This window comes from Notolepis coatsorum, assembly GCF_963971535.1.
Source record: "Notolepis coatsorum genome assembly, chromosome: 9".
NCBI classification, from domain to species: Eukaryota; Metazoa; Chordata; class Actinopteri; order Aulopiformes; family Paralepididae; genus Notolepis; species Notolepis coatsorum.
Genome location: NC_140173.1, coordinates 132618376 through 132640481, shown reverse-complemented (window position 1 = coordinate 132640481; position 22106 = coordinate 132618376). Strand labels below are relative to the sequence as shown.

Sequence of the window (22106 nt, the reverse complement as noted above, 5' to 3'; positions counted from 1 at the left end):
CCTGTAATCAGAATCATAACAAGGCTATGGGTAACATTTAGGTATAGCCTCTTCATATTTCATCTTTCATCATCAGTAACAAAGAGATCGATTCCAAAACAAATAACCTGTTACCATTAATTAATTATTCATGTGTTTTATTAGATAGGGGTTATTGTGTTGTATTTCAGAAATATAAAAAACGAAGTAATATGTTACTTATTGTGTATAGGTGTATAGTATGTATCTGTCTCCAGTCTTAAAGGGATAGTTCGCAATTTTGGAACCCTAGCCCTATTTCCTACTTACCAATGATGAGTCCTTTCTCAGCCCAACCCATGCTGTTCTTTGTACCGGACACCCGCAGCTCTGCCTAGTTAGCCATAAACTAATGCAAAGTCAGTGGGGACCAGCTCCTGTCTGTACAAGCTGACTGAAATGAACTGAAATCGACTATGTGTGCACTGTGGACTGGAGTAGGTTTCCGTTCGTTTCAGTCCGCTTATACAGACAGAAGCTTGACCCCATTGACTTTGCATTACCTTGTGGTAATCCAGTATGAAGAACAGTTTGTGCTGAGAAAGGACTTTACCAATTGACAACATCATTAGCATAGAATACCCAAGCATACCCAGCATAGAATGGAGAGTTCCAACGGTTTCCTCAAGTTGATACCTCTATCTTTGTTCTAGCTTTAAAACAAGAGGACTTCACAAAGCCAGTGATGTCGGCCATATTGCTGCCTCCTTGTTATTGTTTTAGTATGGGCCGTGAAACAATAACAAACCATAACAAGGATGCAGCAATATGGCCGGCATTACTGGTACTTCTAAATGTAGAGCGAAGATAGAGGTAGCATTGGAAACCTGGCAATTTGAGGACCTTGTACAGTAGGTACCATTTTCATGCTAGTTCATAGGCAAAAGGATGACATTGGGCTCAAATCATGTAATTATGTGGTTTTTATTTTTACCACGGTGAAGTTAGTTTAATGATTTTATTTGTGCTTATTTCATGTTTTTTGTACGTGGTCGAGTCATTCATGGTCGTCATTCAAAACCATTGATAATCTTACACATAGACCCTTTCGAGGTAGAATCTGTAAATGTCACTATTGCACTTTGTTTACATTTCTTGTGTTGGTCTGATGTGTGGGTTGCAGTTCAGTAACTTATAATACTGTGAATTTCTCCAGACCTCTCTTGGCAGAGCCTGAGGTGTGGCCAACAATAGCAACCCCTCCTCTATACCCACTGCAATCCAATGCACACATCAGACCAAAAACAAAAGAAAATGTAAACAAAGTGCAATACCAAGCGGAGCTCTTTTGCCTAGAGCTTGCTGTTAGGCATTACGTTTCCAGTACGTAGATAAAGCCAGTGAGTTATTGTGTGTACAGTATACCATGTGTCTGTCCTCCCCAGTCTTAAAGGACCCTGTGTGATGGGTGACAGGTTATACCCCTGTGTGCGCAGGATCAGCCAGGACCTGGCGAAGGACCTGGCCATCCTGGCCCGCGAGATCCACGACGTCGCCGGCGAGATCGACTCGGTCAGCTCCTCCGGCACGGCGCCCAGCACCACGGTCAGCACGGCCGCCACCACCCCAGGGTCGGCCATCGACACGCGGGAGGAGGTAGGCCCTGCACGCCCCACGCAGCCCCACACACAGGATAACATGAGAAAGGTGTGTGTCCGCGTTCTTCTTCTATTATTCCTCTCCTTCCTCTTCTTCTCATTCCTTTGCCATCCCTGCTAAATCTTTTTTAATCTCAACAAGTAATTTGATATTTTATTGAGTTTGGAATGGTATTTTATCTTGACCCTTTCACTACCACACTACAGACGGTTCACCTAGTGAAAGGGTTCAGATAAGTGGAAAACAAGCTGCCCAATTTGTTGAGACAATTCCACTTATTTCAGTACAACTGACAATACTCCCTGTATTCCTGGGGAAGCTGAAACAAGTGACCGTGTCTTAAAATCAGACCACTAGTTTTGAGGGAAAAACTCCTTATAACAAGCTGAATTTGATTTAAACCCTGTTGGAAAAATGTCTTCGCCCTGTTTCACGAAACATCCGATTATAAGACTGGGTCCAGGGTTCAATTACTCATTGAGATGGGGATTTTTGGCAAAAACAAAACAAAGATGGCTAACTTTGCTTCCACGCCGCTTTGGAGCTTTGTTAGGATCTGCGACGGGTTGTTCGTTCTTACCGCTCACATTTCCTTGCTTCTTTGCTCTTTCAGTCTTTTCTGCCATGAGAGGTAAGAGAGCGTGCATCTGTGTTCTTTTACTATACTGTACCTGGAGACTTCGCTTGCCAGTCTGATGAAGCTGCTTAGAACTGCTTAGCATGCTGTCACATACAACCCCTTTTCCTTTTCTAATTAACACAAAAAAACAGATTCATATCGGAGATGTTTTTAAGTTCTCTCATTTAGTATTCTCTCTCTCGCTCTCTCCCTCCACGGACCACAGCTGGTGGATCGGGTGTTCGACGAGAGCCTCAACTTCAGGAAGATCCCTCCCATGATTTCGACCAATAAGGCGCCAGAGGTTAACGGGCGGCCGGTGGAGCTCCGCCCTCGCGCCCCCCCGGACAGCCTGGAGCCCCGAGCCCTGAGGAGACGCACGTGGAACAGAGAGGAGGTGAGAGGAGACATTAGGAAAATACTTAAAATACTTAAAAAATTTAGTGTTTTCCTTGAAACAAGTGAAAAGCATTTGAGATCATGAGATCATCTTACTTGCAATCGATCGTTTGCAAAATAATGAAAATGGTTCAAAGGTGTTGATTGACTGATTGAGACACACTATCCCAACAACTTAACACTTGTTTCAGCGGCACGCTATTTCCCCATCTGCACTGCCTGTGGCCACGCTTAAAAAGATGGTCATTTTCACTGTGTTTCACGATGTTTGCAGAGCTATATCTATATTCTATATTATAGCTATGGAGACAATACTATGGCTCATTTGACAGTCACTGTGTATCTCGTCCAACATGTAAAAAAGAGTAAATTTTTTCATGTATACGTTCGCTTGTTATCCCGTGGTGAATATTGTATAGTTTCAGAGTGATCCTGGCTAATTCCTGGAAGCTGAGTTATGGAGCGCTACAGTATGTGCATTTTGGAGTACGTGACATGATCATTGCGATCAATGTGAAATCATTGGATCAACATGATTGCTAGGAGGTATTCCAAAATGAATATTCCAATTGTCTGATCGCGATTTCCAGTATTGATGTCCATCGGGTCCCTGACATAATAATAATAATGAAATGGGACAAACTATGCATCAAGTGTGCTGGACGCGTTCCAAGTGGCTCGAATGAAGCATTTCACTTGCCCATTTCATTCTCCGCCCGGACCATATAAAATGTAACACACAGTTTGAAATAAGGTTTCAAAGGGTAGGCGATACTGCCACCTAGCAGGATTCGGCCGGCATTGCAATCTCGAGGTCTCAGAATGAGATCTTATTCAAAGCACATTACAATTTACATGTCACATTCACACACACACACACACACACACACACACACACACACACACACACACACACACACACACACACCAATGGCGGAGGCAACCATGCAACGTGGCAACCTGCTTGTGGGGAGCAGTTAGGGGTTAAGTGTCTTGCTCAAGGACACTGCCACACGCTGCCCGGGATGGAACCGGGAACCCCTACCTGAGCCATTGCCCCCCCCCCCCATTCTTGAAGGTTTGCTGGACATAGTACAACAGTAACTAAAGGAGGCAGGACCTGCAGATTATTCTTTACAAATGATCACTTGTTGTGTTCTTTCATTCAGGCGGTGTTGGACAGCCTACTGCTTACCTCAGTATCCCAGCTCTCCTCCAAGATCAGAAACTCTGTGGATAAAACAGCAGGCAAAATCAGGTAAGCGTTCCCTCCATGAACACGTTAGAATACTGCTATTCATAGTATCACCATTACATCGCCACCGCAGACCTCTTGGTAGGCAAACAACAGGTGATTGTAATGGACAGGTGATATGCATTCAATTAATGAGCTTTGTTTTTGCGCCATATTGGTAAGAAATGCATGTCATGTCATGAGAATACTATTAATAGCCTAAGTGTATGTGCTGTAGTGTCTATATTGCCTCTATTCCCCATTACGTTAGACCGGATTCTATCTATAAGTGAGGAATTGACTCTTTCTTCTCTCTGTGATATGAATGTTTTTGCTCTAGGATATTGTTCAAGGATAAGGAGAGGAATTGGGATGAGATTGAGAGCAAGCTGAGATGTGAGAGCGACATGCCACTCCTAAAAACCTCCAACAAGGTAGAGAATACTGCTTATCAAACTAAAAACATCCAACAAGGTAGAGAATACTGCTTATCAAACTAAAAACATCCAACAAGGTAGAGAATACTGCTTATCAAACTAAAAACATCCAACAAGGTAGAGAATACTGCTTAATGCTTATCAAACTAAAAACATCCATCAAGGTAGAGAATACTGCTTAATGCTTATCAAACTAAAAACATCCAACAAGGTAGAGAATACTGCTTATCAAACGTATCAAAAAATGAATGAAGGGATGAGTGAGTGAGTGAGTGAATGAATGAATGAGAGTGATTGATTGAATTAATTAATTAATTAATTAATTAATGCATTTTTATGAAGCCAAGTCCATTATAAGATTATATCACTCTACTAACCAAGTAACTGAATAGTTCTTAATACATTTTATTTCTTTTATCTAATAGTCAAGACTCTTGAATAGTCTATGTGTGTGTGTGTGTACTGATAATGATATATGAAGGTATAATGTGAAGTGAGAAGTGATCATTATTGATCTTCTATCCACAGGAGATCTCTTCTATTCTGCTGGAGCTGAAGAGGGTGGAGAAACAGCTCCAAGGTACAGTAGAGGAAATATGCATACAGTACATAATGCATACAGTACATATTGCATACAGTACATATTGCATACAGTACATAATGCATATCCAATCCAATCCAACTTTATTTATAAAGCGCTTTAACAGCCACAGGGGCACAAAGTGCTGTACAGGGGGAGCATATTAAAAACTATAAGCAGCACTAAAAATAGATAAAAAAAACAAGAGTACCAAAAAGAGAAAAAAAACATTAGGTAAATATAGGCAGCAATACAAATTTAAATAGATCAGAGTACTTAAAAAAAATATTTAAAAGCAAAGGACACAGTAACAAAACGATACAACAACAACAACACAGTAAGATAATAAGATCATGAAATCAACAAGCTACATGGTGTCGAAAGCCAGAGAGAAAAGGTGGGTCTTAAGGAGGCCTTTGAAACGGGGCAGTGATGAGGCCTGCAGTACAAGCACACAAATACACAGACTTGCGCACACACAGTGCACAATCACATGCACATGCACACGCACACACACACACACACACACACACACACACACTACTATCATCTCTATTCCACTCACACTCTCTCTCTCTCTCTCTCCCTCTCTCTCTCTCTCTCTCTCCCTCTCTCTCTCTCTCTCTCTCTCTCTCTCTCTCTCTCTCTCTCTCTCTCTCTCTCTCTCTCTCTCTCTCTCTCTCTCTCTCTCTCTCAGTGATCAATGTAATGGTGGACCCAGATGGGACCCTAGATGCCTTAGCCAGCCTAGGCCTGACGAGCCCCACCACACCCAACAAGCCCCTGACCAACAGCAACAGCGCCACTAGCCCTGGCTCCCAGTCCAAGCTCCAGGGGCCCCTCCCAGAGATCCTCCCCGGGCCTGGAGGACCACCGACCGTCGCCACCACCACCAGGGGCCAGGCTGCCTCGGCTAACCCAGAGGACACATCACGAGACCTGGGCTTGGGGCTTGGGAGAGCGGGGTTGGGAGTAGGGGGCCTGTCTTTCAACCGCATCCGACCCAGCGGAGAGGAGGCCATTGCACAGAAATAAACAGAAACCACTGAAATGTATCCTGAAGAGCAAAACAAACATACATCTAGATCAGAGAGGCCACACCTGGTGATCAGTACTCACAAAAACAGTCATCTGGCAACAGAAGGAAATGTGATACCGACTTCAGTGAGGGAACAGTGGCCCCACACAGGGGCCGTTAAGACAAATAATGACAGCAACATCATTTAGCCAGACAGAGAAAGGGCTACCAGTCCTACCCTTTTTCAATTGGAACGTCTCCAGAACATTGAGTACATGGACAACTCTTGTGGATACTGAGGTGATAGTACCTTAATGGACACGTAATGTACGCTAACCCCTGTGGTAACTGAGAGCCCATCGAGCTGGATAGACCCCTGAATGGAGATAGAATAGCTTAGCCCTGAACTGTTTGTGCTTACTAGCTAGCTGATGTTCACTGCCAAAACATGAGGCAAAACAACATCTGTGCTAGCAGCCTCATGCAGCCAGATGTAGACAGACATCTTTATTACTGCGTCCAAGTAGACAGGTCCCTGTGGTTGTACACATTCTGCTCTCGGCTTTCCCTATCAGATCCATACAAAACCCAATCTCAAACCAAACCAAACACTTAGCCACTTGACAGCTAGATACTGTATGAACATTCTCATCACACGCTGTGGAAGATAAAGGAGTATCACAAACACCCCCATCAGCCTTCATTACTCAGCGACAACATCACCACAGTGTAACCTAGCAACGCCACTCAGAGCACAACATACTGTAGAGCGTCGTTTGGCAGAGGAGCCGCATACGGTTTGGGAATGTTGCAAAAACAAGCTGGAAATCTGCACGTGTGTGTTTTCAAACGAGACTTGACAATGACAGCAAGTGACTTTGGAATGTTCAAGACCCGATGGCCACCTGGTCAATTATGGATTTTTCTTTTTCCAAATGTTTTGATTGAGATTGGGCCGTAGGTTCCGCTTTTTTTCCTTTTCGCCTTTTCCATGTGTCTGGACTCTACCTACACACAGGCCATGCCTTAAAGCACATCCTCTCACAACATCAGCCAACTCCCCTAAACACAATAGACAGCTCAAAGCAATAATACTGGACACGATAACGAGACAACGTATACTATACTCTTAGCACGCTACTCGGTAGCCTACAGCACTCAATATACAAAGACACTTTTAATACGCAGTATACACTAAGTTGAAATACAGTAGGCTACAGTACAATATAATACAATATTTTATGAAATTGTTTTACAGTGGAAGGATTAAGTAAGTGCCCGACCTGATATGAGAGACAAACACTCCTGGGACAGTAGGGGTGGGAATTAACACGATACAATATTAACACCATATATTGCAATATTGCTGTATTATGATTTATGATCTTTTTTTTCAACTGCAAGTTATGTCCCCAACAGAACACGTTGTCAACATCTGCATTAGAAATATATATAGAACATCGGTTTTATCTAATAAGTACGTTTTCAGTCTGTTCATCTCAATTTCAATCATTTCTATTGCAGCTAAAAGCAAATATACTGTATATATCGATACTTGGCATCCACGATACGATATATTCCCACAAAGATATTGCGATACTATGCCGTATGGATTTTTTCCCCCACTCCTATGAGACAGTGATTAGGCCTACTTTGGAACCATGGAATTCTGAATTCAGAACTAATGAATTCTGTCATATTTAGAGACGGCATCCAGACAGACGGTTTGTAGAGTGTCTCTCGTATCTCCCTCTTCCTCTCTCTCTAGCACTCTTTCCCTCCCTTTTCCGCAGTTGAAGGGTGAACATCCCCGTGTGGGGAACTCCTGTAGCATGTATGAATGCAAGTGTACCGTTGTACAGTCGTGTTTTTTCTTGAAGTTAATGTCTTCAGTCATCTTGCTAATATACTGTAGAATGGCAGTCATTGAACATTGATCATTGATAGATTTCTTTTTTTTAAGAAAACAGAAAAAAGGCCTTCTCCTGAAAAAAACAAGAATGATTTTCAGTTGCCATACAAAAATCACCTACCAAAGCTAACCAGTAGCACACAAACGTTTCTTTATTTCTTTTTATAATTGAGAGCCAGTTTTCCCCCAATTAAGTTGTGTTATTGTTATTGTTGTGCAAAATCTCAAGAAATTGTATTTTGAATATGGAAGTTAATCTTCATCTTCAGTCTCTTTTTTATTTAATTTCTTTCTGCAATGTGCATATTTTCTCTGAAACGCACAATATCGGTTTCCTTTGGACAGGTCAAAGACCCTAATGTGTTGATATGCAACTATGAAAACTTCAGTTTGATAATGTTTGCCAAACCATTTTGGCCTATGCGACATGTATCTTGAGAATTCCTCAGCCTTAGATTCAACCAATTGTAGATCACTCGAAATTGTAGATCACACTTTTTTCACCTTATAAACCTTCACGATATAAGATGAGGCATGTTTATAAACTAGGTGAAGCATATTTCAACAGGATATTTTCTAACGTTTGGATATTGTAACATAAATCCTTACTGTAGCATTTAATTCAATAGCACAATGTTTTCCTGTGTCATATTTTACCTTTGACCTCAGAAATGATATGCAAACTGAACCATAACTTCACCTTGGGCTAGAGAAATTGTCTGGAATTTTCTGTTGCACAAATGTCTGTTTAATGTTTTACGAGGATTGTGTTGTGCAGATTTACAGTGTGTCAGAACACTGCTCATGTATTCTCATAATGCCACTGAAGGAATTGTCTCCCCACACAACTATTTGTAACACTTGTAGCTACTTTTAATAGGCCTTTTTGACAATGTACTGGCATAAAGGCCCATTGTTCTGTTTCCCCTAAGAGAGAAGTGTACTGATAGCCTACTGTATAGCAATATGTGTGTACAGTAAAAAAATATACACTTCATTAATATTGACATTGCTGCTTTTCTAGTTACTTTAGGGGGGGGACTAACATTTTTCTAAGCTTCTCTTCAGCATAATAGTCTGTGTTGTAGAATAAGATTACTTAAAGGGACACTTTGACATTTTCAATTTTAGTTGGTTATCATTATTATTATTTTATTTTGTTTTTACCTTTTTCCCCAATCGTTTTATATGTTGTTGTTGTTGTTGTTTATTTTGGGGGGTGGGTCTCTATTACTATTTTTGTCCATCAGTTTCCAGAAAAAAATAATGTTAGCATTCCTCATTGAAAAAGAGAGGCAGCACTAACTAGTTACCAAATAAAATTGAAAATGTTCTGGTATCCCTTTAAAGACAGTGTATTAGAACTTAGATAATTTGGCAATAGTGAGTTTAGGTGCCAGAATTACATGTTCCTTTCCTCCTATGTGTCCTGTACGATGTCTCCATATGCCTTTAAGTGCCGGGATTTTAACCGTAGAATGGCATTGGTAAGAAAATGAAAAATGAAAAAAAAATTAAGTAAAAGAGAAAACGAGAAGTATTAATTTCTTAAATTCTTTTGCACATTGATTTTTTGATTTTCTCATTTTCTGAGAGGAAGTTGTGAAAGAAAAAGGCTGAGTCAAACGTGGCAGAAAAGTAGTTTGACTCAGAATGATGAATATCATCACTTTAATCTTAACTTCTCTCTCTGTGTGGCACTATTCTCTCTTTATTAAAAAGAAAAAAAACTAAACATGCTACTTGTTTTTGCCATATTTTAAAAAATAAATAAAGATTTGGGGATAGTGAAATGCTCGGTACACGTTTATTTTTTAAGTTGTTTACTTACACTATGTCAGCTTATCAGTGTTCTTTTTTTGTTGTTCCCTGTCAATGTTTTTTGTAAGAACCACCATTTTATTTATTTTTTTGTTTATTTCTGTTATCAATATTTTATTGACGTTTTATGTGTTTTATATTTGTTTGATTATCTACATCTGTTACGTATTGTTAATAAAAACAAGAACATTCTGGATCTTTTGTTTATTGAATATTTACATATGGAGCCGCGGGCCTACATTTATTTTCATGGATTTGCAACTACAGTAGCTGGCAAGATTGTTCTGCATGGCTTAAATTAGTAGAAAGCTATCTGGCTGCATGTTAGCCTAGCTTAGCACAATGAATGGAAGCGGACATGTACGGGCAGCCTTCGGGAGAGGTGTTAGTAGGACAATGTGTAGGCTACCCGTACATTTCCGCTTCCATTCATTGTGCTAAGCGAGGCTAACATGCAGCCAGATAGCTTTCTACTGAACGTACAGAGAGGAAACTGGTATCTATCTTCTTGTCTCTCTCTGGAGAAGACTGTAAGCTAATTTCCCAAAATGTTGGCGTGTTCCTTTTTTTTTTTAACTTACATTTTTATTTGCATTTTTGATTTACAAACATCTCAGACAATACAATTAAACAGACAGAAACAATAAAGAAAAAATTATAATTAATTAATTATAGCATCAAAAAGAATAGTGATGCACCGATGTGAAAGTGGTGGCCGATACCGATAACCGACATTAATATTGCTGTTCTGGCCGACACCGATGTCGACATCTCTGCACAGAAAAACTTTTTTATGATAATCAAACAAAGAGCTACTTTCCAAAACGCATACTTTTTTTTACTTTTGTAACTTATTTTTCAGAAATTACTGATATTTTGAAACAGTTTAAGGCCAAAACATGTAAAAAGAAAAAATAATATTAAATTTTAATTAAGAAAAGGAAAAAATTATATCGGCCCATATCGGCCCTATCTTGATATCGGGCCGATACCGATGTGTAAAAAAACTGCCATATCGGCCGATATTATATCAGCGGCCAATATATCGTGCTTCACTAAAAAAGAAACAAAAATAAAGGAAAGGGGGTGACATGGGTTCATCGGTCAATTCTATCTTTACCTTGTTTATTTACATTTCAATTTATTTTATAGTTCCCTTGTTCCCTTTTCATTCTTTTTTTAAACAATATGTTTATAGGTTTTTTTTTTTTTTTTTCCAGTTTAACAGCAACAGTTCAACAACCATACAAAAGGAAATGCTGCCAACTGCCCCCCCCTCCCCGAGTTACAGAAAAATAGATGCATATTAACCCCCCCCCCCCCCTGAAAAAAGGATATATAAAAAAAAAAAAAAACTCGGCCAGACCCTCCCTCCCCTCCCCCAGACTAGGACCTCGACAAATTCAGTTTTTTTCTTTTTTTACACATTTTGAGAGTTTTGTAAACCCAGTTACACCCGTCTAACAGGTGCCCATACTTCTACACCAAACACATACATTTCTACCATTACATCTTTTCTCTTCAAAGAGCAACTAAAAACATTTACAGTATCATTCATTGCAATATATACCCTTCAGAAAGACAAAAGGGAGCTTCCATAATAGCCTATATCATCAACCTACTATGTAATCTGTTCTAAGTATTGCCTAAACCCAGCCCAGCATTTATCAAAGAGACGTGGTTTTTTCTTAAGATTAAACATTATTTTCTCTGATGCCATGTATGAAGAGATTTCACTAAGCCACATAGTCATGGGGGGGGATTCAGCACTTTTCCACAGCATGGCAATACACTTGTTCCCTGCAATCATGGCCAATTTAATGATCCGCACCTTGCCTCTCTTATCTGGAGAAATGTCCGACATGTCTCCTAATAATGCTAATTTAGGTGTACATGGGATCTCAAGACCTGTGACCTCTTCGAGAGTCTCCCAAATTGAGCCCCAGTAAGGTCTCAGTTTGTTACATTCCCAGAACATGTGGAGCAGGCTACCTGTTTCCGTTGAGCACCTAGGGCAAAGGTCAGAGATAGCCTCATTCATCCTGTGAAGTCTTTCCGGCGTAAAATAGGTTCTATGGAGAATGTTAAATTGCATAAGTTTATGTCGAGTGTTGTATGAAAAAGATAGTGCAGACTCACATAGTGATTCCCATTCATCTTCATCGAAGGTACAGTCCAGGTCCCGCTCCCATTTGTTCTTGGCATTTAGGGGTATAATTTCTGTACTGGTCAGGATTCTATCATATGTTAATGATAGGATACCTCTAGTGTGAGTAACTCCTTTTAGAATATCATCTATGAGGAGGGGTTTTGGAAGAGTGGAGTTTCCTCCCTGACCTGTACCTATGAAGTGTCTGACCTGTAGGTATTTAAAGAAATTAGTAGTTGGAAGGTGGAAGGCGGCACGTAACTGTTCAAAGGACATAAGTATGTTATTATCAAATAGGTCCCCAAAAGTTTTAATTCCCTGAGTGTACCACTTCTTGGTGATGCCATCTCTAAGTGATTCTGGCAAAGCTAGATTGTTGTGGAAGGGAGTCTTCCTGTGAAATGCAATAAAGCTACCAAGATGTGTCTGAATCTCAAACCATGTTCTTGCTGTGTGTTTAATAAATGGGTTATCTGAACAATTCTTCAGGGTGTGGTACTTCCTGATAAAAGGAATTCCGGCCAGCGGTACGTCCATCGTGTGGCATTGTTCTATTTGTCTCCAGGCAGGGGAATTAATCGACTCATTCTGCCAAATCCACAGAGCCCTTGTCTGTGCAGCCCAGTAATAGCGTTGGAAGTCCGGGAGTTTCAGTCCACCACACTGGGGGGAATTATATAGGGTTTTAATTTTAATTCTAGGGACCTTCCTTCTCCATATGAATGCTGATATTATCCTTTGTAATTTCTTGAAGAAGTTCTTATGTATAGATATAGGGAGGGTTTGAAAAAGATAGAGAAATTTAGGTAGGATGTTCATCTTAATGCAGTTCACACGTCCGATTAGCGAGAGAGGCAGCTGCATCCATCTATCTAGGTCCTTCTCCACCTTTTTAAGTAGTGGGTCATGATTTAGTAAGAAAATTTTATCTATTTGGTTCGGGATTTTTAGACCCAAATATGTTACAAATTGTGAGTTCCACTGGAAGGGGAAATTGGACCTTGGCATTTTTTCGGCTAGTGAGTTAAGTGGCATGGCCACGCTTTTTTGTGCATTAATCTTGTAGCCTGAGATTACATTATACTTTGACAGTGTTTCCATAAGGGCAGGCATGGATGAGTCAAGATTGGTTAGAAACAGGACTATGTCGTCCGCGTATAAAGAGATGACATGGCTCTCAGGACCCACCTTGATCCCACTAATAGCTTTATGTGACCTTATTGCTATAGCCAGGGGTTCGATTACCAGCGCAAAAAGTGTCGGGGAAAGAGGGCAACCCTGCCTAGTACCGCGCCTTAGAGGGAAAGAAGGTGAAATCTCTGAGTTGGTCTGTATCCTGGCTGTAGGGTTAAGGTACAGCATATGGATCATTCTTAGCATATTTGGTCCAAAGTTCATTTTTTGTAGAGCAGCGAAGAGAAAGTGCCACTCTACTCGGTCAAATGCCTTCTCCGCATCCAACGAGATCGCTATGACTGGGTCTTCTATGGATTTGGCACAATGCGTCAAATTAAGAAATCTTCTCACGTTGTCTATTAATGAGCGATTTTGTATGAAACCGGTCTGGTCCGTATTAATAAGTGAGGAGGTTACTCTCTCAACCCTGAATTTTGTCGAATACTTTCTCCAGTTCCCCAGTAAACCATATCGGCGGTGTTTCATCGTTAGCTTCGACGTTAGCTGCATTAGCTTCCCCGTTAGCCGGTGCGTTAGCTCCTTGCGGTCTCACGCTAGCACTATTGCTAACGCCGGGCGATGTCACCGTCTTCCTGCTCGGTTCGGTCCTTTTGGGTGGCATTTCTTTGTTGGTTATGTGCTTAGTAAGCGTGGGTTGACATAAACTGAAGTTTAGGCGGAGTATGTTCGATACATCAGGTTTTTCAGGATTTTTGTGTAGGAGCCCGTTCCAGTATGTCCTTCCTCTACGCCGCCATCTTCCATCACTGGCTTTCTTGTCATGTATTACTAATTATCAGCTATTGTATTCACATCATCCTGTTATCATCATCTGTCTACATGCGGTTCTCTTGGACATGGTGATTCATAATCATAATTATTTATTTATATTTAATTTAGCTATTGCTATAGGTTTCATTGCCCATGGAGTAATTAATATAGTCTATACTATGTATTGCAATGTAATGTCATTCTCCAATCACCAAGATATTGTGATTACACTACATTTCTATTAGATATTGTTGTTCTTCCATCTTTCTAGTCTTCCATTTACTTCCATTTACTTTCTGGTTGAACGGAACCAAGCATTTCACTATAATGTACATGTACTATATACGTGACAAATAAAACAAAACTTGAAACTTGAACTTGAGAGAGAGATAGGGAGAGAGAGGAAGGGGAAGAGAGAGAAGAAGGAAGAGAAAAATGAGAGAAAGGGAGAGAGAAGAGAGAGAGATGGTTTATAAAACAGAAAACAAATGTTTGTTAGCATTAGAAGGAAGGAAGGTGTGGTTGCTCAGTGTCTAGTGACTGGCTTGACTTGTCACCATTCATACAGCTCTCTGGCTCTCCTATATATCTCTGCCTCTCTCTTTCTGTGTGTGTGTGTGTGTGTGTGTGTGTGTGTGTGTGTTGCTATCAGCTCTATCTTACATTTTTCAAAATGTTCAGTTGCTATTGCATGCACTCATCTGTGTTTCACTACACACATGAGTGCATGCTTACCAACTGTCCGTCTGCAACACTACTATCACCGACATCTAAGAAGGGATATCCCCCCCTTGAATGGCCCTTCTAAGGTTTCTCTCCTCCACATTGCCTGTGGTGCATTTTTTCCTATTGCTAGGTTTTAGTGAGTTTTTCCTTACCTTCGCGTGGGGTATGTCTGGGAGTGTTGCATTCATTCATTCATTTTGCATTTATTTAAAATTTGTTGGACCTTATGGTGTTATGGTGTTTTGTTCTTGACTTATTGTGATGTTTCTTCTTGACTTGTTTAAAGAAGACGTGTCCGGCCCATGAGGACATTAACGTGTGTTGCCGGGCCTTACAAATAAATTTGATTTGATTTGTGTATGTGTGTGTGTGTGTGTGTGTGTGTGTGTGTGTGTGTGTGTGTGTGTGTGTGTGTGTGTGTGTGTGTGTGTGAGTGAGTGAGTGAGTGAGTGTGTGTATGTGTGTCTCTTTCTCTCTGTGTGTGTGTGTGTGTGTGTGTGTGTGTCTCTCTCTCTCTCTCTCTCTCTCTCTCTCTCTCTCTCTAATCAGTGCTTCACAGTGAACCCGTTTTTCTTTGTTTAACACACAGCTTATCTCACCTGGACATTATTTACCCAGCATGCCGCGCTGCAGTAGGGACACAGTGACCTTATAACTCGATTCTACTGTATATGACTGGTCCATTGTTCTGTTCTCACTGCTGGTTCTAGACTGATCCATTGTTCTGTTCTCACTGCTGGTTCTAGACTGATCCATTGTTCTGTTCTCACTGCTAGGTGCTAGACTAGTCCATTGTTCTGTTCTCACTGCTAGGTGCTAGACTAGTCCATTGTTCTGTTCTCACTGCTGGTTCTAGACTGATCCATTGTTCCCTTCTCTTTAACCCTTTCACTACCACACGACAGACGGTTAACTGTCTGTCGTGTGGTCGTGAAAGGGTTAACCTTCTGTCATGTGGTTGTGAAAGGGTTAACCCTTTGTCGTGTGGCAGTGAAAGGGCTAACCTTCTGTATTGTCGCAGTGAAAGGGTTAACTATTTGGTAGTGTGCAAGTGTAAGGGTTAACACCAGGGACTAGCAAGACTCCATGGGCAGGGGGGAAATGAAGGAATAACCTCTCAAGGCACATAACACCCGACTCCAAGAAGAAGAAGAAGTCTTTATTTGTCATGCAGATCAACACACACACACACAGGTGAGATGGGCGACATACACACACATGCATTGGGTCGCCGATGAAATGCCTCTCTGCGCTTGACCCATCCCATCGTCCTTCCCTCCAAGGGCAGCCGGGAGCAGACATGGGCTGCGGCATGGGGCCGCGCCCCGGTAGGGCGGGCCATACTCTTTTTGTTTTGGAAAATCAATCGAGTGGGGTGTCTAAAATATGTGTTTTTTTTGTGGGGAATTCAAATATGGGATTATTTTTCGGATTGGATAAATCTAACCTACATCATTTTGGATTTCAAAATGGCAGATTTTACCATTTTTCACCCCTTGGCCATACATGGATGCCAACATGAATCTGAAAGAAATCCTAACATGCAAGGTGTCTAAATGATGTGTTTCTTAATGGGGAATTCAAATATGAGGTAATCTTTCGGATCGGATAAGTCTAACCTACATCATTTTGGATTTCAAAATGGCAGATTTTACCATTTATCACCGCTTGGCCATACTGTACATGGATGCCAACATGAATCTGAAGGAAATCCTAACATGCAAGGTGTCTAATTATGTGTTTCTTAATGGGGAATTCAAATATGAGTTCATTTTTGGGATAGGATAACTCTAACCTACATCATTTTGGATTTCAAAATAGCCGATTTTACCATTTGAACCCCTTGGTCATACACAGGTGCCAGAATGAATCTGAAATACAGTTACTTTTTAAGATAAGATAACTCTAATCTACATCATGAATCTAATTTAAAAATGGCAGATTTTACCATACCCTTTTACCGTAGGTGCCACACCCGCTTATACCCTTTCCCCCTCCCCTCTGCCAACCCCTGGCATCTTCTAAGATGAGTCCTGCATCAATCAGAGCTGCAGTTGCTATAGCTGCAGTTGGCCTTAGCCCTATGCCATACCTTACACTAGCAAGGGCGATGTTTGGAATCTCAGCATAATTTTTCCGTAGCTTTGCTGAAGCTGCAGGGTCAGTTTCAGGAATGAGCTCAACTAATTATGATAATCATAATTTTCCCCCTGGTCAATCTGATATTGTTTTTTCACTATGGAAGGGAAAGGGACTGGCCACTATCAAAGATCTATACTGTTGATCGTCACTTTGCCTCATTTAACGAACCTAAGTCTAAGTTTATCTTACAAGCTCACACTTCTTTCATTACCTGCAGGTTAGAAATGATGTCCGCAGTAATATCCCAGACTTTGAGACATGTCCTGCTGATTACCAGTTTTATAATCTCATGAGCCGATCACCAGTTTCAAAACACCTGATTTTGTTTCATATTTCTCTGTCCAATCTATGGCTTCCTCCGACCACATTAAAGATGTATGGTCCACAGAGCTTAGTATGGAAATCTCTGATGAGATGTGGGAGGAGGGACTTAGCAGGATACATAAATGTTCTATTAATGCCAGAGTCCAACTTATACAGTTTAAGGTCATTCACAGACTACATTACTCTAAAACCAAACTGCATAGAATCTAGCCCTCTGTATCGCCTCTCTGTGATCGTTGCATGTCCGCAGAGGGTAATCTTTCACATATGTTTTGGTTTTGTCCCAAGCTATTTAAGTACTGGGTAGACATTTTTGACTGGTACACCAAGGTGTATAAAAGAGAGATTTCCCCAGACTGCCTTCTAGCTCTACTCGGCTGTTCAGCTAACACTGCGGAATTACCTTACAATGAGCAGGAGGCCCTGATGTTTGGTATGGCTGTGGCCAAAAGAATTATCCTTAAGGAATGGAAAGACACGTCGTCTCCAAGTTTTAAAAGATGGCTCACTGAGATGGTCTCCTCTCTGCAGCTGGAAAGCATCCGTCACAGTAGGTCTGAGACCTCGAACAAATTTTATATGATATGGGGTCCCTTTTTGGAATGCTTAGCTAGAACATAAGTGCTTCTCAATGTCCTCCTGTGTATTTTCTGTACTATGTATGTATGTATGTATATATGTATACATACATACATACATATATATATATGTATATATATGTGTATGTGTATATATGTAATGTGTGTATATATGTCAGAGAATTAGCCCCTTGCGTCCTTAGTGTATAGCATATGACATGGTGTATGTTTGTTCATTGATGTGACAGTGTCTGGCAACATACTGTTTGTGTTCTTTTTATTTATTTTTTATTTTCTTTGTGTTTGTGATTTGTCTTGATGTGTGTTTGTAAAACTATAAAAGCTGAAAATAAAATATTATAAGGAATGAGCTCAACTTCAGGGACTGTAAGGAAGCTCTCAACATCCTTCCTGGCTACCTTGTCTGCTGCTGCAAAGCTTTCTTCTTTGCCCCTTCTCCTTTTCTCTGCCTTCTTTTCCATCCCCTGCCTTTCCAATGTTTTCACCTGTCTCTTGTGCTCAGGTCCAGCCATTTGGTGTGGTCCTTTACTTCCAACCTTTTCCCTCTGTCCCTTTATGTAGGCAATATCTTTCACAGGAATCTTTTTTTTTATCCACTTTTTCTCCCATTTTCTATATTTTCTCCCATCCCAATTTCGTATCATCCAATTCAACCCTCCCCTGTCACGAACGCTGTTTCTTGCCTCCCACAAGCCGGCTGCAATGTGGACTAAGTCATACATAGCACAAGTCCCCTCCGGTACTTGAGGTAACAGCAGTCGCATCTTTTCACCTGCGCAGCTCGATCTCTCAGTGGCGAGGAGTAACGCGTGGGAGGCTCACGCTGCCCCCGACACTTCCTGATTCTACTGCGCAGGCGCACCAACCGACCTGTAGGAGTCGCTGTCCACAACGCCCGATCCCCACCCATCAGTTTCCCACCCCCTAATACGGCCAATGTGTATTAGTACGGACGACCAGCTAAACTGAAAGCAAATGTGGAGCGCTGGGCTCGAACAGGCAAGCCCAGCGTCTCCAGATTTCGTGGCGAGCGCCTTGCCCACTACGCCACATAGCCGCACCTTTCACAGGAATCTTTTTGTCTTTGCTGCAGCAACAGTTAACGTGGGCTTGCATCACACAACCCTCACAACCTGCCCCCTCACAACTAGTAATCTGGCACTTGCAAGTTAAAATATCAAATAACTTGTCCAACTTGACAATTAATCTCTCTTTGGCATCAAGTTTGCTTCTCCCAAGAGAAAAGCTCACTGTCTGCTTCCACATCTCCTTGAGCTTGGTCATGATGGTCACCGTTTTATTGACAACAGGTGGCTTGAAAAGAGCATTAGCTTTCTTCCATTGACAAATCAGACCATAGATCAGACCTCATTAGCTGGTCCACTGGATAGTTCCTCCTGTCATCTTCACTTTGCTCCCTCAAGTAGATGCCATACCTCAGGATATCCCTCACAGTTGGCAGGTCAGACACCAACAGCTCACGCCCCGTGCCAACATGATTATTTAAATGAGAAAAGGATTGTGTCCTTTCCTTGTTCTGATGTGAGAAATTCTTTTCAACCTAAAATAAAAAAAAACACAAATATTCCCACCAACAGTCCTTATTTTCCTTCACATGTAGCTGCTAGTAAGCTAGCTAGTTCTAGCTAGCTAGCTAGCTAGTTCAAGCTAGCGATGCACAACATCAATTATTCTAACAGAAATAATATACAACAAGGTAATTTACATCTAATAATAACTAATATATTAGTTCCTCAGGTTCTTAATAAAAAATTTGCTTACAACACCACAGGAAGAGCAGAAAAGACAGATGGATAAAGATCAAGGACCGAGCAATATCACAGCAAAATCCCAACTGCCATTCCAACTGCAGCGACCCTGGGATTTGGGTCGGTTGGTCAGCCGAGCTGTCATTCTGCCAACCTGGGGCTGGCGGCGACGCTATTGGTCGCGCAAGCCAGGGGTTGGCAGAGGGGAGGGGGCAGGGGCTGACCTGGAAAGGGTATAAGCAGGTGTGGCACCTAGGGTAAAAGGGTATGGTAAAATCGGCCATTTTGAAATCCAAAATGATGTAGATTAGAGTTATCTTATCCTAAAAATGTACTTGTATTTTTATTCCCCATTAAAAAAAAACATAATTTAGACACCTTGCATGTTAGGATGACCATGGGGTTCAAATGGTAAAATTGGCCATTTTGAAATCCAAAATGATGTAGGTTAGAGTTATCCGATCCGAAATATAATCCCATATTTGAATTCCCCACAAAAAAAACACATATTTTAGACACCCGCCCGCCGCCGCCCCGGGGACCAATCCAAGTGCTCCTGTCCATCTTCATCATGGACGTGACAGCGTTAGCCATCTGTTCTGCAGGTTTTTCCAGTGGGTTTATCTCTTTTTCTGGAGGGGAAATCAGTAGCATCGTTTCAGTAAAAGCCAAGGTATGGCGAGGAGGAAGGGGGGGAGGGGGGTTTCCCCCCCTTGGTGATTTTTTTTTGTCAAATCAGCTGTGCAATAGTCACTTTTGGTGAGTTGTTTCTATACAATTCAGTTATATGACATTTAGGTATGACACGGACTACACAAACATTTTAGTATAGAAATGTGTCAACAGACTAAAGCAGGGAACCACAATATTTTGCATACGAATTATGCAGAATGTAATATCATAACTGTCTATTATTTTTCTTGCAATTGAGCCAATTTTCCTTAGGTACGGTTTTGAGGTGTGTGTTCAACAGAATGTAGTATCAAAAACACATTCACAAAAAGTATGGGTTACTGAATGCTGAACTGCACTGTTATAATCACTAAGCCATTGTAAGACCTTACCTGTGTCCCTGTATCACTTGTCTCTGCTGCCCTTTGATAAAAAAACGTCTGTATGTCCATTTTCCTTTTTTTTTGGCATATTTCAGTTAGTCACAGTAAAAGTCACCTAGTAAAAGTGAGATAATTGACAATATCAAAACATGCTAGGGCTGTACCGAATAGTTCGAAGCTTCGTTCATAATATTGACATTCGAATTCTAAATCAACATAAAAAATTGTAATTATAATAATCTTTTTATTTTATTTTTTTATTTAAATTTGCCAAGGTTTGGCGAGTGCCATACCTTGCCATACCAAAACGACGCCCCTGGGGGAAATCCTTGCGATGATGGGGAGAACATGCAAACTCCACACAGAAAGGCCCAGGAGATACCCCACCTGGGTACCTGGCAACCCGGGAACCTGGTCCCCAAGTGGGAATCGAACCCAAGACCTTTTTGCTGTGTTAACCAGTACACCAACGAGTTAGAGGTGTTTTCTGGGGCAGCGGTCTGACGTTAGTCTGCTCACCTTCTGCTCTCCTCTGGTCTGTAGCTATCAGATCTACTATCAACAGCAGGAACACACTGCCTGCCTACGCACATTAACTGATATGGAGAGAGAGAGAGAGAGAGAGAGAGAGAGAGAGAGAGAGAGAGAGAGAGAGGTGACCTGTATAGCAGTGACATTGGGGCTCCTTCAGTTGCCATGTTGGAGAGGGCATAGCATCTAACGGTGTGTGCGTGTGTGTGTGTGTGTGTGTGTGTGTGTGTGTGTGTGTGTGTGTGTCAGTAGGGGCGGTGCAGGGTATATAAACTGTTTCCAGTAAATTTGACTTGTTCTGTACAGTGTGTATGTGTGTGAGAGAGAGAGAGAGAGAGAGAGCGAGAGAGAGAGAGAGAGAGTGTGTGTTGGGGAGTACAACTGAGTCTCGGTCAAGATTTCGGCGGCTAAGAGAGAGAGAGTGGTGTGGACCTCCATCGACCTGGGAGAGCCAGCAAAGATGAGCAACAAGGTAAGAGATTCACCTCTGATCAACCATCTCTCACTACTGATTCTGAGAACTAAATATATATATATATTTTTTTGATTATCTTTTCCCCCCTCCTTCTTTTTCCGATTTTTCTCTGTTAGTCGTTATGCCAATTCCCAACCCCCTTCCTGGTTGTTGCGCACTTTCCCCTACTGTTGGTCCGAGAGGCCGGAGACTGTCACATGCTTTCCTCCGACGCATGTGCAGCCAGCCGGCAGCCAGCCTGGCCGCGCAGATTCTCACCGGGAGAGTGTAACGTGTGGAAGGTCGCACTACCTCTCTCCAGATCCTACCCTTGCTGAGCAGGCGCCTCAACCGAACTGTAGGGGTCGCTGTCCACAACGCCCAGGACCCACCCACGGCTCCCCTCCCCCTAACTCAGCCAAACGAGTTAGTATAGCGATCAGCCCGAGCCAAGGCAATGCTGACTCTCCGAGAACTAAATATTTTAACTATCAGCTGATTCAATCCATTACATTACTGAATAATAATAATGTAACATTTCAAGCATTATTTTCAATCAATCAATCAATCAATGTGTCACCGTACAAAACTCACCTATCTGTAATATCAACTGGAGTAGCATAGATTGAAATCGTGTTTTAGTGGGACTAGCAGTGGGACCAAGTCATTGGTCAATAACCACACACCTCAGAGTGTATTATACTCTATATAAATGGTAAATGGTGCATTTATATAGCACTTTCATTCAAAGCGCTTTACACTTTGTTCCTCAC

At 41.5% G+C, this 22106-nt stretch overlaps 1 protein-coding gene across 5 annotated transcripts in view; it reads left to right on the top strand.

Moving 5' to 3' along the window:
- Positions 1-9831, top strand: part of cep170aa (centrosomal protein 170Aa) — a 132234-nt gene extending 122403 nt beyond the window's left edge. For 2 of the 5 annotated variants that reach the window (XM_084322123.1, XM_084322122.1), the window contains exons 18-23: positions 1434-1665; positions 2463-2633; positions 3805-3893; positions 4210-4303; positions 4835-4886; positions 5584-9831. In XM_084322123.1, the coding sequence (XP_084178249.1) occupies positions 1434-1665; positions 2463-2633; positions 3805-3893; positions 4210-4303; positions 4835-4886; positions 5584-5921 (976 nt within the window). In that variant the 3' untranslated portion in view covers positions 5922-9831. The remainder of the gene's footprint in view (positions 1-1433; positions 1666-2462; positions 2634-3804; positions 3894-4209; positions 4304-4834; positions 4887-5583) is intronic. The other 3 variants (XM_084322126.1, XM_084322124.1, XM_084322125.1) reach the window with 3 other exon arrangements.
- Positions 9832-22106: the final 12275 nt, after the last annotated feature.